Below are 12,716 nucleotides of genomic sequence, written 5' to 3'. Positions count from 1 at the left end.
AAACTAAAAAAATCAAAGGAAATCATTGTCATAAACTAGTACAAACCATAGTATACAAATATAAATCAAATGAAAATTATTAGTTGCGAATTACATTAATGTGGCGAATTATACAAATATAGCTTTTATACAAAATCAAAACCCACGTAATTAATGTATAGTTAGTCGGGATTTATGGAAAATTATAGTTATAATTAGTAATTAAGTAGTATAAATTTGCTTTATTATGTAATTTTCTATTTTTTATTAGCACATTCTTTTTCTAATGATTTTTTTTAATTTAGCAAATGTTTTATTATATTTCTATTTAATTTTTTTGCTCGTTTTATTATGATTATATTTTATCCGTAGATAAATAAAAATTAATAGTATATTTACTATGATCCTATAATATGACATATATTATCCTTTAGAAGGATACATGAAATTATTCAATTTTAACTGATAAAATGAGATTATATAAGAAAAAACAAATTATTTCTTATATTTTTATTTGATAAAGTGATTTTAAAAGAAGAAAACAAAAATATGTTTTTTTAATAATTTTTTCATTAGAAGAAAATGTGTTTAAAAAAAAAATTAGCAAATTTATTCGAAAAAAATACATTTTTGACCCATTTAAGTAATTATAATGATACTTTTGGACTAAAATATTAATGACAAAGACATTTAAGTCAAATTATAAACTAAAAACATTTTATTTAATTATATTTTTGACCATTTAGCGTTTTAAATATAAATAGAAAATCATTTCCACTCCCAACCTACGCTTTCTTCTGCTGGTAAATACTTCGCTATCCTTGGTAATTATGCTACAAAGGTTATCAACTTGTTAAGTTTAAGTAATTTATTAAGATGAAATATATATTAATTAATTATGATCAAATATAAAACTCAACAGGTTAATTTTGATATATTATCTACTTCTACTTTTACTATATATTTTATTTATATATTAGTGATAATAAGCACACAGCTGAAGGTCAACTTTTCTCCTTCAGCTATGTGTTTATTTACATAATCAGTTATTTGGCCTACTGGTTTAAGCTTGACATTTCAAGCCCTCAAACCTTGCCAATATTAATTTTTTTAATTTAATTTCAGCTTATTTATTGATTTGAGATTTTTGACATTTCGTATTACGTAATTATATTTTTTAGTCATATTTTAATTATTCCATCTTAACCACACAAGAGGCCGTCAACACGTCTGTTTCATATGTTTGATTCCGCATTATAATTAATTACATATTGACTTGAAATTCTATCTGTGCTACATATATAATTGGACAAGGAAAGTAATATATACTATTAAAAAATTACGTAAAGATACTATAAGTTACAATGATTAACAAGTTAAACTATTTAAAATCATATTAAAATTTTAATTGACTCTCTAAATTTTATTTCTATCACATAAAATAGAGACATAAAATAATAAATATTAGGCCCATACTAACACGGACGCATATGACTTAGTAATAATAAAAACGTCAAGTGCGGCAGAACTTTTACTCTTTTTTTTCCCTCTAACAATGCGTGTTAATCATGCATATAAAAAAGGTTTAAAAAACAAGTTTAGTTATATATGAAAGATACTTTTGTAAATAAAAACTTGTATATATCCACGTGTGAATATTATTTTTTTAATATATGTTCAATAATCTTGAACACATGAAGCATAGGGATTTAAGATGCTGTAATGTTAAAGAAATGAATAAATCCACCACAATCAGGTTCTATATATGATGTTATTGTTATATATTACTTAACGTGGAAATAGGATCATCTCCAAGCAATCAATTACATATAAAAGATTGCTATGATCTATTTATACAATTATTTTAGCAATAATATAAATAATAATAATAATGCCACATTATTAAGAAATGTTATTGGATTTGATCTGGCCATCTAGAGTGATTTTTTTTGTCACAAATCTTGATAATTAATTTGGAAAATTGGGATCTCAAAGTGAACTTCTATTACTAAATACTAATAAATTGTGATTTTAATATATGGAAATTACTAACATTTATTAAAAACAGATTGAAATTTTAGAGTAATAAAATTCAGATTAGATGTAACCTCTTGTTGTATAAATATACTAAATATATGCGTATGAACATATTTTTTAAACTTATATATATCATCCTTATTAAACTATACTTTAAAAAGTCGTTCTTAGCAAAGAATAACCTTCAAGTATTTGAAAGTTAACAACTTTCATTCTTCTGCTACAACTTGTCAGAAAACTAATAAATTTTCACAAAAATCAACTCACACCATCATACTTATTATTCTACTTTAATACGATAAAGATATTTTGATCAACTTTTTTGGCATTGAGTTTAGCATTATTCAAAAAATTTAATTAAAAGTTTTTTTCATGTGTTCTATATTTAAAAAGAGTTGTTCGTTTGAAATATGTTTCTGCTCAATTGAATCTGCTAAAAATGGTGTTTGCTGGAGACTTGCCCTGAAAATTATTAATCAAACTACAATTTGCTTTGAAAAAGATGAAAATAATTAAGCTCCAACTTCTTTCCATTGGTAAATGAGAAGATGAGCATATCATATATCATGCCTTCTCACATTATTATTTTTTCAGTGAAAAATGATATTCAAGATTTTTAATATATTTTTTCAAAAGCTTTTTGTAGCAGGTAACGAAATTATGCAAATTTTTTTTTTATTGATAGTCAAGTGAATTGTACATGTGGTTGTAGTACCCCTTAATTTGATAGAGAATATTTTAAGGATGTAGTTTAAATTTTGATGTGTAGTTTAAGAATTTTTATAACCAAACTTAAACTCTCCCCTCTCTCTATATATAAAATATATACTTCGAATTGAAAACACTTGTTCTTTTTTTTGTTTTGTTTATGATTCAATGTTTAATACATAATTGGGATCTGATTTAAATTCAAAACCAATAGAATATTTTTCATTCCTAGAGCTCGAACTAGACACGTAAACCTCCCTAGAATCTATGACCACCCAATTTCAAGCCCTAAACATCAACAGTAAGTACAATAGCCAAGTTTCATCCGTAAGCAAAATGTGTATATTTGTCTTGAAAGAACCTAAAAAATAAACAAATTTTAAAGACTCTTTCCAGCTAGATAATAATCAGATCTTGCCCAACAATATAATACTCCTAGTATATATGTTACATCAATTGGCAAAAGAAAACAAGAATAAAAAAACAAAAAACTTTGTTGGGGGAACACAATCAGACTACATTATTTTGTTAAAAGTGGGACTATGATGGGAAAATCCATTTTATTATTACAAGATATATAATGCACCCAATCATTCATTTTGCCAGTAATGGTATTAATCCAATAATAAGCACACTCTCTGATGAACAATTTGCAGATTTTGACATGTCTCCTATACATCTCTTGCCATGTGAAACGAAGTCTCTCATTCTAAATTTTAGCGTAACATGTAATAAGACAATTGTGCTAGTCAAGGCATTAAAATCCAGAAACTTTGATGCGAACAGATAATTCTTGGGCGTAACTCAACCTCGTAAGTAAGCTTTGGAGGTGATAATTGACCAAGTCCATATAAGCAAACCATCCGTCCACTCCCGAGCCAATGTGGGACTCTAACAACCCCCTTCGCGCCTACTCCAAATTGGAGTCTTGAATGGAAACTCAAACAGGAACGAATGAACCTGATTCTTATATCATGTAAAGATATGACGCTCGGACCAAATTAACTTCAGCGAGGAACTAGCTTTTGAGGTTTAGTAGACATGTATAAAATATAGTATTTTGTTTTTAAAAATAAAAAATATGCATATTATGATGTTCCCAAATCAGTAATATTTGCATTTGCCTCGATTGATGAAATAAAATTTACAAAGTTACTATTTTACAATTCCCGTAATTAAATATTTTAAAATAACTAAGTGGCTATTCTGCGCAGTTGCTACCAATTTAATACATGGGTCTAATTACAGATCCAGGCCCACTTTTTTTCATAGTTGGGTTGGATCGGGCCTTTAAGAAGTTAATCGGACAATCACCTTACTAGGCCCAATTATTTCGGTTGATGAGATAGTCTAGACAAAAATATGAAATATCATTCACCTTTTATCGTTGGATATAAGACTGGGCAATGGATAAGATCGGAACCATCGAATCAGAACGAGCCGGTACCGCATCAGAACGGAATGATTTGACCGGTTCATTGACTGGTACCTGAATGAACAAGACTGGAATTATCGGGATCAATACTCGGTTCCGTCATGTTTCACTATATACCGGAATGAAATTAATGGGATGACACGTCTAGTTATTTCAAAAAATGATTTTTTTGAATTACGAAAATATTAATATTTTTTTCCCTAAGTTTAAGTTAATAGTTTTTAAATTTATAATGTAATCTTTTACTTAAGTTTTATTAAAAGATTTTTTTTTTTACTTATTAAGATTGCAAGTTAAGTCTAATTAAGTTTTCAAGATTTAAATTTTTTAAAGTTTATAAGTTATTACTTATTATTTATTAATATGTTATAATTTATAAGTTATATTTATAACTTGTAATTTAAATAAATTAAATTTGTAATTTTCAAAAATTAACTAAAAATAAGGATAAAACAATTACACAAATTGAAAAGTATCAATTTAATTTATTTAAATTTGTATTACAAATTACAATTTCAATTTACAATTATTAGTAGAGACTAAGTCTCGAATGTAATACTAATGTAATAATAATAGGGGTAATTGGGTTACTTGGGTAGTATTTATTATTTAATATAAAATATAAATTATAAATTATAATTTATAAATATATAATATAAATTAATTAATAAATATTAATTAATCGGAACCGAAATAAATCAGTATCAGCACCAAATCTCAGTTCTATTCTGTTCGATGTCCCGATTTAGAGTGTCCTGTTCCGTCCCATGGACAATCGAACCAGAACGAATCGAAACAAACCAAAACGATGCCGATACGGGAATCCCGTTCCGTTGCCCTTGCCTTAGTTGGATAATAGGGATTCCCAATATTTAATTGATACACATAATCAAACAAATAACAAAAGTGAATGCATCAAATTTTTATTCCTTTTCTCAACGAGCAAACGATGCCGAAATCTTAATATTTGTTGCTTTTTACGACAAATGAGTAAGTGATGCAAACTTAACTTTCATGATTCATAAGTGCAGTTATATGTTAATGTTTTAGTAAAAACAAGAATAAGACTTTTGTCCAACTTCTAATTTCATTACTAATAGTTAATAGTGGATTTTATTCACTTAGCTAGTTGTTTGTTTGACTTGGGTATGTTATGCCTCCATTACCCCCGGCCCCACATATTGTCTTTTATTTAAAATATATTTTGAAGTTACAATAATGTCAACAAAAATTATATAGTACAAAGTTTTATAAATTTGAATAAATCTTCATCCAGAGAAATAATAAAAAAAAAAATAGAATTGAAAAAGAGAGAGCTATTGTGATTAACCCAATCCCAATTCGAGCTCCAATTGCCCAGCTCAATAGCCAGCCGAATTAACTGGCCCGTTACCGACCCGAGCCCTACATCGACTGGATTCCAATACATCGGCGCGGACCGACCCGACCCGGCCTTTAACAATTGAATGTAGATTCCCAACTTGTGGCGTGCCTTAAAATTCTTCGCTTGCATTCACACGTGTCGTCTTTTCTCCACATCTCAAAAATCTTGTTATCTCCCCCACATAATCTTTTAAGTATTTAATTATTAGTCTTATATTGCTGGTCCTAATTTACATTTATAGAGTTAATTTGATTATATTAATTTAATATTTAGATTTTTATAAAAAATAATATAAAATTTAATCACTCACATATTAATATAATAAATAAAAATAATTTTTAAAAAATATTAATTAAATTTACTGAATTTAACTTTTGACAAATGAAATATGATAACTATTTTAAAATACGAGATGATTGATTTGTCGTAACACAAAAACATATTATAAATACAGCCTTCCGTTTCCTGAGATTTATATGTGCCTTTAAAAACCGTCTAAAATGTAAGGGGTGTGCATTTTTACCATCAAATACTACAAGATTCTTTGATTTTTAAAAGTAAAAAAGTTTGTGGTGTTTGGTTACAATCAAGCCTGTATTCCAATTTCAGGGTTAAATATTAGTATTTTGCATTTTCATTTTGATAGCCAGTGTTTACTTGATACTCTTTCATTTAGCTTTTTATGTGTGTTTTGGTGAAATATTTCTTTAAGATTTGTTTATCATATAGTTCAAGAAAGAGTTGTCTTATTTTTTTATTTTTAAAAATATGTTTTAATTTTTTTATATTTGATTGGATTAAATATTTTGAAAAATATTTTTCAAATTAATTTATTTTCATCAAAACTTAAAAAAAATATTGTCCGAAATTCTCTTTCAACTTTAAATTATAATTTTTTTTAGTTGAGAAAATCAATTTATTTTGTCCCTAGACTCCCTATCATTAAACCAGTCCCCAATCACCACCACCACCCCCTAAACAAAATTGAGTTTATTTTAAAAAATATTTACATTATTAAAATTTTATTTTTTCATCACTATCCTCGAACTTCATCCACCATCCCAAACCCCTCCCCTCTCCTTTATTATTTTTTCTAAATATGTCAATATCTATATTTAGAATTAGTGATAAGTAAAATTAAACGGAGGAATAATTTAGAAAACATTAATGTAATTAACAACACAGGCAGATAAAATAAATTGAGTGATGAATTAGGTGCCATTATTAGAAGTCGTATTTATCAAAAATCAAAGTATGAAGCGAAACGAAATCCAGAGGAGCGATGAAAACTGGAGTATCTCATATTATTTTAATTATAAAGTAATGCAGACAAGCCATGAATAATGGAATCTCCCTTTTTTTTTGTTTAAATATGATTCCAATGTGAGTGTACGTGTATACATTAATGGCCTTATATTATTTAAAGGAATACTGTACCAAAAACTTACTTTTTATAGTAGACAGTTCTATTGCTTTCACAAGATATATATATATATATACACACATTTCCAACACAATGTTAATGATCACATATTATTATATATTTATGTTATAAAATTGTACAGCCAATATATATAAAAAAGGAATACATATTCTCTGTATTTCTTCTTGAGTAAGCAATCAAAACTATTTTACAACAAAATCTCAGGCATATTCACGATAAATAATTATTATTAGTTTATTGATTCTTCTAAGGTTTACTTGAAAGAAAATTATTAAGAAAGTATAATGACACGAGATGAATTAGATTATCAATTTAACCCCCATACAACTGTGGACTTGATCGACAAAGTGAAATAAATTTAGATTTTGAAGTCTTATTGAATTTAGAATATTCTTAATCAAAGGTCTTGAATCGTTCGAGCCTTTGAGTATATATGGAAAATTTTTGAAGTTAAATAAATTAACGCTATAGAAGGTTCTACTGTAATATAAATGATTTATAATAAGAAACTATTTTATTTGAGGTGAATTAATCCGTAAATAAAGAGTTGCAAAAAAAATAAATGAACAAGCTAAGATACTTGCATGATTAATAAATTCCTCATTTTGAATTAATTGTATTGTGAATCGTGCTTTTAAGAGGGTTAACTCTTAATATTGCTCATGATTCAAGACTACTAGTATCAAGTTTGGATACAGAATATCAAAGTTTCAATTTTTTACTTTGAATGTTAGAATTTGATAAAACTAGCTTAATTAGTATGAGTTAGTTATCAATTAGTTAGTTAGTACTATTCAACTTTCAAGTAGTTAGTTATAGTTGGTTATAATTAGTTAGTATTCACATGTTTTGCATTTTTTGTTGATTTGTTAATATGTTAACTTCTCATTGATGTGTATATATACACATCCAATACACTGATTAAGATCAGACGATTCAAAACTAAAAGGAACCTTCTTTTTCTTCTTCTTCCTTTCGTCCTATTGCCAGGAATTCAACCTCCATTAATGGAGGAATGAGATTACTTTCCAGCTTACATTGCTGGTTTCATCAGCTTACATTGCTGGTTTCATCATGGTATCAGAGCAAGGTTGCTCACACTAGATCTTTTGATCTAATTGTTGATCGATTCATTGATCTTCCTTATTCAAGTTGATTCTTTGATCTGTTTTCTCTTCCCTTCTCTTCTCTTCTCTGTTTTTTTTGGTTTGGTTGGTTACTTGTTGCTGATTCACAAACTCTCCATTTGCTAATATCAATCCATTCTCCATGGGTGATACTTCAACTGATGTGAATGCCAGTAACTCCTTAAAACGACCAGACTTCAATAGTCCTTTCTACCTACATCCATCTGAAAATGCTGCTTCTACCTTGCTTCCTGTAGTGTTTGATGGAACTAGTTACAGATCATGGAGACGAGCAGTTCTTAGAGCATTGACTGTTAAGAATAAAACTGGATTCATCAATGGCAAGATCGTGAAACCAAGCTTTACAGATCCATCATTCATGCAGTGGGAGAGATGTGATGATATGGTGACATCTTGGATCCTAAATTCCCTCTCCCCAGAGCTGCGAGATAGCCTACAATATGTTAACAATGCTAAGGAACTGTGGGAGGAATTGGAAGATAGATATGATCAGACTAATGGATGCAAACTATATCAATTGCAGAAGGAAATAAATTATTTGGTGCAAGGTACTCTAGACATTACTGGTTACTATACTAAAATGAAGAAATTATGGGAGGAAATGAGTGCAATTGATGTCAATTCACAGTGTAGTTGTGTGTGTACTTGTGGAGGAAAGGTAAAATTGTATAAGGCTGAGAAGGACAGAAGACTTATACACTTCTTAATGGGTCTAAATGAGATGTATACTGCTGTGCGAGGGAACATCCTCATGATGTCTACATTGCCTACAATAGCACAGGCATTTGCTATCCTGTCACAGGAAGAGAGGCAGAGAGAAATGAAGCCTCTAAATCATATGGCCTTGGAGTCCACTTCACTTAATGCTTCTATGTTGTATCAAAATAATGCAACAAACTCTAGCTCTTATAGAGGAAGCACAAGTAGGGGAAATGGAAGCTACAACAACACTGGCAGCTTCAACAATAACAATACTGGCAATTTCAACAACACTAATACCTATAGGGGAAACTCTAATGCTGGTAATAGATCAAATATGTTTTGTGAATATTGCAAACGAACTAGACATGTCAAAGATAGGTGCTACAAACTTCATGGTTATCCAACCAACACAAGAAATCCAAGAGGAAGAGGCAAAGGATCTGCAGCAAATGTACATACCTCTGAAGGTGATGGGAACAAGTGTGAAGAAAATTTTGAGCAGGGAAAACAAATGCCAGTGAATCTGTCAAAGAGTCAATATGAACAATTACTCAATTTACTTGGAAATCTGCATGGTGGAAATGAATCTGAATATACAAACAATGTGTCAAGTGGAGCTGCAAGCCTAGCAGGTATACTTTCTTGTCATTCTTCTATAAGTAAGATAGGTGATATCTCATGTAAATGTGAGAGATTGACTGCTGGCTCTTGGATCATTGATTCAGGGGCATCTCACCATATGACCTACACAAAACACAATCTCACAAACCTTAAGCCTCTACCTTATCCCTTCTTAATCACCTACCATATGGATACAAGGTTAAAGTGATTGAAATTGGTGATGTGTGTTTGAATTCAACATTAATTCTGTATAAAGTATTGTACATACCTAGCTTCAAGTTCAACTTAATATCAGTTTATTGTTTAGCTAATCAACTCAGAGGGATGGTTAGTTTTAACAGTAATTCTTGTTTACTGCAGGGCCCTTCTCTGAAGAGCCCTCTGGCACTTGGTAAGGCAAGGAATGGTTTGTATCTCTTTTGTTCAAAGTGTCACAATCCATCTGTAAATGATGATACTGCTTCTCATCAGAAGTGTCAATCTGTTTCTCTTCTTAACTACTGTAAAACACCATCACCACCTAGTACAAGACACTCTCATATAATCAATAAAAAGGCCTGTTCCACTGATCAGATTTCTAATTCAGCTGCTCATTTTTCCTTCAATCAAGACAATGAATTCTTATGGCATGCTAGACTAAGACATGTACCTTTTGTGAAAATGAAAAACATATCTACCATTCCTTTAAAGTTTTCTAACAAACAAACTTTCACTTGCATAATTTGTCCAATGGCTAGACAAACTAGAATGCCATTTCCAGAAAGTGTTACTACAACTAGTTCAATATTTGAGTTGTTGCATGTTGATTTATGGGGACCTTATAATGTACCAACACATGATGGATATCACTACTTCTTGACTATGGTAGATGATTACAGTAGAGCTACTTGGACACAACTTATTAGGTGTAAAAGTAATGCTCTTCATACTATAAAAGTCTTCATATCCTTAATAGAAAATCAATTTCACACCAGATTGAAAACTATCAGGTCTGATAATGGCTTAGAATTCTCTAGTACTGAAGCAACATGTTTCTTTCAAGAAAAAGGCATAATACACCAGAAATCTTGTCCTTACACACTACAACAAAATGGGGTAGTAGAAAGGAAACACAAGTACCTTCTTGAGACAGCAAGGACACTGTTATTTCAATAAAAAATACCTATGAGGTATTGGGGAGAGTGTGTGCTAACTGCCACTTATTTGATTAATAGATTACCTACTAAACTACTTCAAGGGAAATCCTTATATGAGTTGTTATATCAGAGAAAACCTTTTTACTCTCATCTTAAAAATTTTGGATGCCTTTGTTTTCCAACTACTTTAAAAACTCATAAAGACAAATTTGAACCAAGAACTGTACCTCACATTTTCATTGGATATCCTTTTAATACAAAAGGGTACAAGGTCTTAAACTTGGCTACCAAGAGAATTCATGTGTCTAGAGATGTTCTTTTCTATGAAACTGTTCTTCCTTTTGTCATTACTCCTGCTGGTTCTAGTATTAACTCTATACTGCAATTTCTTGTTCATTACTCTGATAAGTTGTCTTGCATGTCTAGTAAAACAAATACTTTTATTGATGATGAAATGTTGAATCATCACACACTGGATGAAGTCACTTGTGATCAAGTTCCCATACCTGAAAATACACCTATAACTGAATCCACAACACCTCCTACTGAACTAAATATACCTGTCACAGCACCTACTGGACCAAATGTATCTGTCCTTACACCTAGAAGGACAACTAGATCCTGTCATCCTCCAAGCTACTTAAAAGACTACAACTATTCATTACCTAAGCTACATTCTTCTTCACCTATAAATAATGTTGTTGATTCTCAACATTCACTCACATCTTTCACAAATCATCCTGATCATGTATGCTTCTCTACATTATGTTCTGAGAGTCAGCAGTTGATCCATAATGTTTCACATGATATTGAACCCACATCTTATGAAGAGTCAAGCTTGAATCCAGCCTGGCAAGCAGCAATGAAACAAGAATTTGATGCATTGCATACTAATAATACTTGGGAGCTGGTTAAGATTCCAAAAGAAAAGAATGTTATTGGATGTAAATCGGTGTATAAGATTAAACATATGGCAGATGGGAGCATAGATAGGTTCAAAGCTAGACTGGTGGTAAAAGGATACACTCAACAAGCTGGGATAGACTACAATGAAACCTTCTCACCTGTGGTAAAAATGACTACAGTCAGAACACTAATTTCATTGGCAGTAAAGAAAGGCTGAAATTTGTACCAATTGGATGTCAATAATGCTTTCCTACATGGTGATTTGAATGAAGAGGTGTACATGGCATTACCTCCAGGGCTGATAGTGGACAGTAGTGATATGGTTTGCAAATTGAAGAAGTCCTTATATGGTCTGAAACAAGCCAGTAGACAGTGGTATGAGAAACTGTCTAATAGTCTTTGCTCAAAGGGTTATGTTCATTCAGACAGTGATTACTCACTGTTTTACAAGAAAAATGTTCACTCTTTAGTGTTTGTGGCTGTATATGTTGATGACAGTATCTTAACTGGTACTGATATAAAGGAGATTGAATCTTTGAAGTTCTTCTTGCATGAGAAATTTAGAATAAAAGATTTAGGAAGGTTGCATTACTTTCTTGGGTTAGAGATATTGTATAGGCACGATGGTGTCCTTATTTCACAGAGAAAATTTACTATTGATCTCTTGAAGGAATTTGATTCTATGAACTACAAGTCTACCACTTCACCATTGGATCCCACTGAGAAACTGAGGCTTACAGAAGGGAAACTATTACCATATTTAAAGGCAGCTTATCATATACTCAGATATCTACAACATGATCCTACCTTGGGAGTTTTTATCAATAATAGACCTGATATCACCATCAATGCTTACTGGGACTCAGATTGGGCTTCTTGTCCTGATTCAAGGAAGTCAGTGAGTGGTTATTTGGTCCTCATGGGAGATAGCCCTATCAGTTGGAAGTCTAAGAAGCAACCTATAGTGTCATTATCATCAACTGAAGCAGAATACAGAGCTATAAGACAAGTAGTAGGAGAAGTGGTGTGGCTAGAAAGACTACTTGGTGAACTCTCAGTGACAGTCTCTTTGCCTATAGAAGTATTTTGCGACAGCCAAGCAGCAGTACACATTGCTAAGAATCCAGTATTTCATGAACGAACTAAACACATAGAGGTTGATTGCCATTTTGTCAGGACAAAGCTACAAGAAGGACTGATTACACTCCAATATGTT

General features: G+C 30.6%; 1 protein-coding gene across 1 annotated transcript; it reads left to right on the top strand.

Annotated features, from left to right (window-relative positions):
- The first annotated feature begins 8,256 nt into the window (after positions 1-8,256).
- On the top strand, positions 8,257-11,717 carry LOC138347230 (uncharacterized). Its single transcript, XM_069294989.1, has 2 exons — positions 8,257-9,469; positions 10,858-11,717. Exons 1-2 carry the CDS (start codon positions 8,257-8,259, stop codon positions 11,715-11,717), a joined length of 2,073 nt encoding a protein of 690 aa, XP_069151090.1.
- Positions 11,718-12,716: the final 999 nt, after the last annotated feature.

The sequence above is a fragment of the Solanum lycopersicum genome, chromosome 1 (genome assembly GCF_036512215.1).
Source record: "Solanum lycopersicum chromosome 1, SLM_r2.1".
In the NCBI taxonomy this organism is placed as follows: Eukaryota; Viridiplantae; Streptophyta; class Magnoliopsida; order Solanales; family Solanaceae; genus Solanum; species Solanum lycopersicum.
The sequence above is the reverse complement of the archived record's forward strand: the minus strand, read 5'-3'. Positions and strand labels throughout refer to the sequence as shown.

Excerpts from the sequence above, each read along its gene's own strand:
- LOC138347230 (XM_069294989.1), top strand. The coding sequence starts at position 8,257 with ATGGGTGATACTTCAACTGATGTGAATGCCAGTAACTCCTTAAAACGA. Across the intron at positions 9,470-10,857 it reads TGGAGCTGCAAGCCTAGCAG|GGTACAAGGTCTTAAACTTG; the intron begins GTATACTTTCTT and ends TTAATACAAAAG.